The sequence below is a fragment of the Elephas maximus genome, chromosome 3 (assembly GCF_024166365.1).
Source record: "Elephas maximus indicus isolate mEleMax1 chromosome 3, mEleMax1 primary haplotype, whole genome shotgun sequence".
In the NCBI taxonomy this organism is placed as follows: Eukaryota; Metazoa; Chordata; class Mammalia; order Proboscidea; family Elephantidae; genus Elephas; species Elephas maximus.
In genome coordinates this window covers 189,254,508-189,259,115 of record NC_064821.1, presented here as the reverse complement: position 1 = coordinate 189,259,115, position 4,608 = coordinate 189,254,508, and the positions used below count along the sequence as shown (strand labels likewise).

General features: G+C 45.6%; 1 protein-coding gene across 1 annotated transcript; it reads left to right on the top strand.

Moving 5' to 3' along the window:
• The first annotated feature begins 1,465 nt into the window (after positions 1–1,465).
• On the top strand, positions 1,466–3,890 carry LOC126071456 (60S acidic ribosomal protein P1-like). The gene is made up of 2 exons (XM_049875650.1): positions 1,466–1,602; positions 3,506–3,890. The coding sequence occupies exons 1-2, from the start codon at positions 1,466–1,468 to the stop codon at positions 3,888–3,890; spliced, it is 522 nt and encodes a 173-aa protein (XP_049731607.1).
• The last annotated feature ends 718 nt before the right edge of the window (positions 3,891–4,608 follow it).

Below are 4,608 nucleotides of genomic sequence, written 5' to 3'. Positions count from 1 at the left end.
TCCCTTCTGAGCCTGGGCCTCATACTGTCTTGGTCTAAATGGAAGTTAGGAATCCTAGACTCTTCCTACAACCAATTCAGTGTTTCCCTCTCTGGACTTTTGTTTCTTCTCCTAGATATTGAGGGTATTTTAAATGCAATATCCAGCTCTGATATTCAGTGACACAAAAGCCTCCTTCTCTTTCTACTATTGAGCCAGTTTGGGAATGAGATGAGAGGGATGGTCCCCTAAATCTACTTGCCCTCAAAGATTTTTTTTTTCTTCCTTTCCTGCAACTCCCACTTTCTCCCTCAAAACCTATCACTTCACACAGTAGAGGGGGTAAGAGTCTCTTCCTACTGCAGCTGATGGATTGTGATTCCAAAGGTTGACTAAGGTACTTGAGTGCTGTTGGTATCTTAGCTTTCTGGTTAATTTCCATGGCAGGGTTTTTGCATACATTGTATCATTGAACCATCCCACCCCAACCTTGCTGAGACTTTTCTTCCCATTCTTCAGGTGAAAAAACGGAGACCTCCTTATCCCCTTGAGGTTAAATAACGTAGTTGGAGCTACACAGCTGGTTAATAGAGAGTCAAAATTGAATCCAAGTCTGTGTGATGGCAAAGCCCTTTCCCCTCTACCACACTGCCTCACAAGGTGAGAGACCTTCTCTGAAACAAGCTGCACCTCCTGGGTGAAGTCATGGTGTCGGCTGTTAGGATCTGCATCGTGTGGTCTAAGGGGAAGGTACACTGTGACCAAGGCCAGGGCTGCCATTCTCCTGGCTCAGATCACCCATATTCATCCCGTTCTCTTTCTCTTCACCTCAGAATTCTGGGAATGACACCATGGGTTGAGGTTAAGGAACACAACGAACAGGGCTTAGGGCAGAGCTACCCACTCCTCTTTGGAAAAGTGCCTTAGTAGCTACTGAACACTCACTCATTTATTATTACTCAATGTCTACTATGTGCCAGGCAGTCTCTATTCTCAAATGGCCTATAGTCTAGTGGTAGAGACAGATTGTAAGCAAATGACCAGAATATGTTGTGGTAAGCAATGCTCTGAGACCACAGAAAGGAGCATCTAACCAGCCTGGGGGAGGAGATGAGTCTTGAATTGAGTTAAAGGCTGAAGATTTGCCCAGGTGGATCATTTGAAGGAGGGTTCAGTGGAAGAAGGAGGAATGATGGAGGAGAAACAAATGTAAAAACACAAAGGCCAGAAACTCTGCAGAGTGCCAGGAAATGCCAGCAGTTACCTGTTGCTGAGTTGCAAAGCTCTAAAGGATGTGGAGATGTGGCGAAGTAAGGCTAGAGGAGGTGGCAGGGGCTAGATCCCGAAGAGTTTTGAGTTGGTCTCTAGGCAAAAGGGCTTTAAGTGTTGTAAGCAAGGAAGTAGCTGCCTTGCCTGACTTCTTTTGGAGCGGGGACTGGAAGGTGAACTTGGAGCTTGGGAAGCCAGTTAGGAAGCTCCAAGTAAAATGGGTGATGATGATGAAGGCCTTAATGGAGTTTCTGACGGAAAGGACCATGAACCCTGGGTCTGGACAGAATTTCCTCCGAGCCTGGGGCAGCATATGACTCTAGAGGTCAGATATCTGAGGTTTCTGGGAGAAAAGTACAGCTGAAAATACCCTGGTGTGCATTTTACAACCAGTTTGCATCTTAGAGTCTTTATGTGCTTGGCAAATGACTTACTGAATTGATCGATCTGTTTGCTGAGCATGAACAACGGTGACATTGAAGCAGTTATGGCTTGTTGATAGTGCCTCCCTGGATGTGCCTGCTTTTGTGTGCCCAGACTGAAATACTTGGTCACGTGGAAGCAGGACAGGAAAAATAGGGCAGGTTTAGGAGCTGGCTACTTCCTGCCGTTTCTTCAGTTTCCATTAATGTGTGGAGATGCATCAAAATGATTTCAATGGTTCCTTCTAGCTTCAAAATGAGACATACCTATGATTCTGTGCCCAGCCCTCTCAAGGCACCTCGCAACCCACCTCATAGCCAGTGCACCCACCTGGCCTGGTTTGGGAGGGCTTAGAAGTTTTTCTTCAAGGCCAGCTGTACTCTGCCTGATTCTCAAACCAAGCACAATGCCAGGGTATCTGTGACGTAGTCTCCTCTCGTTACCTTCTTAGTGGACCTTCAGAACTGCTTTTCCTTGAAGGGAGAGGGCTTGGTCCTGCCCTGTCACATTGTCGTGAGCCATCTAGCCTGGCCCTGCCTGCCCAGGTTCTCGTGATGACTTTTGTCACTTGTTGTTTATTTATTTACAAAGCCCTCTACCACTTGCAGCAGGGCTCTGGGACTGCTGCTGGGGCCGGGGGTAATTATGGCAATCTGCAGGGAGGTAGCACACTCATCATGCTCTAACCATCTTACCTAGAATCGCCTTTGATCCAGTTCTTAGCTGGGAAAATACCTATTAAGAGATGTCTATCTTTGGTTTCATTAAGATGGGAGAAAAGAGGACTAAATTGGCAATAGATGGTTTCATGTTCTCAGAGCTGGCCTCCACCCAGGCTGTGCCCAGAGCTCTCAGGGCCCCTGGTCCACATTCCCATAGAGCCCCCCAAAGTCCTGGAACTGAGACCCTATGCCTAGAAGGCAGGCATCCAAAGTAGGGGTGCCTTCTATATGGTATGTGCTCACTAGGAAGGTCTTCCTTCTGTCCCCTCCTTTTTTTTGTTGTTCATTGAGTAAATGAAAGGAATTTGGGGATCTCTGAAGTATTCAAGCTAAACTCCTTTTTTTCCATTACAAAAGAAATAAAAGGGTATTAAGGAAAATTCAGAAGTCAGTGAAAATAAAAATACTTCACTGATTACCCATAACCTCATTGCCCTAAAAAAGCTAGAATGCTGGCAAATTTCCTTCTATTATTATTATTGTTATTTATAAAAGTTTTTGGTTACAGTAGTTGCTTTGTGCTGTACATTCAATTGAGACTTTGCCTTTTTCCTTTTAATATATTTTAATTGCTATGTGTTCCATCATGTAATATGCCCAAATTTATTTCATCAACCCCCTGTTGGGTATTTAAATAGTTTCTAACTAACACTGTGATAAACACCTTTATTTATGTAGCTTTTCATTTTAGAACTATTTTTCTTTGCATAGATTCCAGTAAGTGGAACAATTGGACCAAGGGGTTGACTAGATTTATGCTTTTGATACATATTCCCGAATTGTTTTCTAAAAGGATTTTTGTCTATTTACATTTCCACCAACAGTGACATATTCTTCAGCATTGGGATTATTTAAAAGTGATCATTTAATAGCTGAAAGAGGATGTCACATTATTCTTCTAATTTTCTTTCCCTCCCTCTTTCCCTCTTTTCCTTCCCTTCCTTCCTTTCTTTTCATTTTGATTTCTGTTGAGGTAGGAGAGTTTGCCATGGGTTTTTCAACAGTTAAGGAGTCCTCGTGGCACAGTGGTTAAGCGCTCATCGGCCAAGCCGAAGTTCGGTTGTTCCAACCCACCACTTTGGGGTGAGGCCTTCACTTCATTCTGCGACTAGCACCACGTCGGGCAGTCGCCAGCCCAGCAGCCCCAGTCCCGGCATCAGGGCCTCCGTCTCTGAGCTCACCTGCATCTACTGGGTCCTCATCCTGCAGGACGACGAGGTGACCGTGAGGGAGGATAAGCTCAATGCCTTTATTAAAGCAGCCGGTGTAAACGTTGAACCTTTCTGGCCTGGCTTGTTTGCAAACGCCCTGGCCGAGGTCAACGTCTGCAGCCTCATCTGCACTGTAGAGGCTGGTGGACCTACCCCAGCAGCCGGTGCTGCGCCAGCGGGAGGACCTGCCACCTCCACTACTGCTGCCACAGCTGAGAAGAAAGTGGAAGCAAACAAAGAATCTGAAGAGTCCGATGATGACATGGGCTTTGGTCTTTTTGACTAAACCTCTTTTGGAACATGTTCAATCAAAAGCTGAACTCTTGAAAAAAAAAAAGAGAGAGAGAGAAAGATGTGGCAGTCTGCTTCCTGCTTTCATAAAGATTACAGCCTTGGAAACCCTATGGGCCATTTTAGTTCTACTCTGCCCGGTAGGGTTCCTATGAGTCAGAATCTACTCAACTACCATGGTGTAGGCGTGTGTTTCAACAGTTAACCACAGGTCCCCCAAAGTCCTAAACTAGGCTTCCTGAGGCACCAGGGTCCAGAAGGAGCCTCTCTGCAGGACTCTGGGGCATGAGAACTTCAGCGCCAGGCTCCTGTCCTTGGCAGGAGACCCTAAAGCCCCAAAGTTTCCTATCTGGAAAATGAGGGGGCTGTATGTTAAAGGTCCTGTCTAGCTCTAGAAGTGGTGAGACCAGTTTGTTTCTGTAACTAGCTGAGTATACAGCTTTGGTCTGGTGGAGTTGCAGTTGTCTTTGATTTGGCACATTTTGGACTAGCTGTCCTGAACCATCTTCTATGCTAGGAAGTATAGAGAGCTGTTTCTTGGAGAGATTCAACAGGAAGCTGTCCCAGCTTTGGCCTCTTTCATTGCCTCTCATTACCACTGCAGAGAATCCTAAACCTATTTCCACTTAAATGGTGTAAATACAATTCACAGCTGGTATTAGCCACATGACAAAGCTTTCTCATCTACTTGGCCACAGGGCTGGGCTCATAGA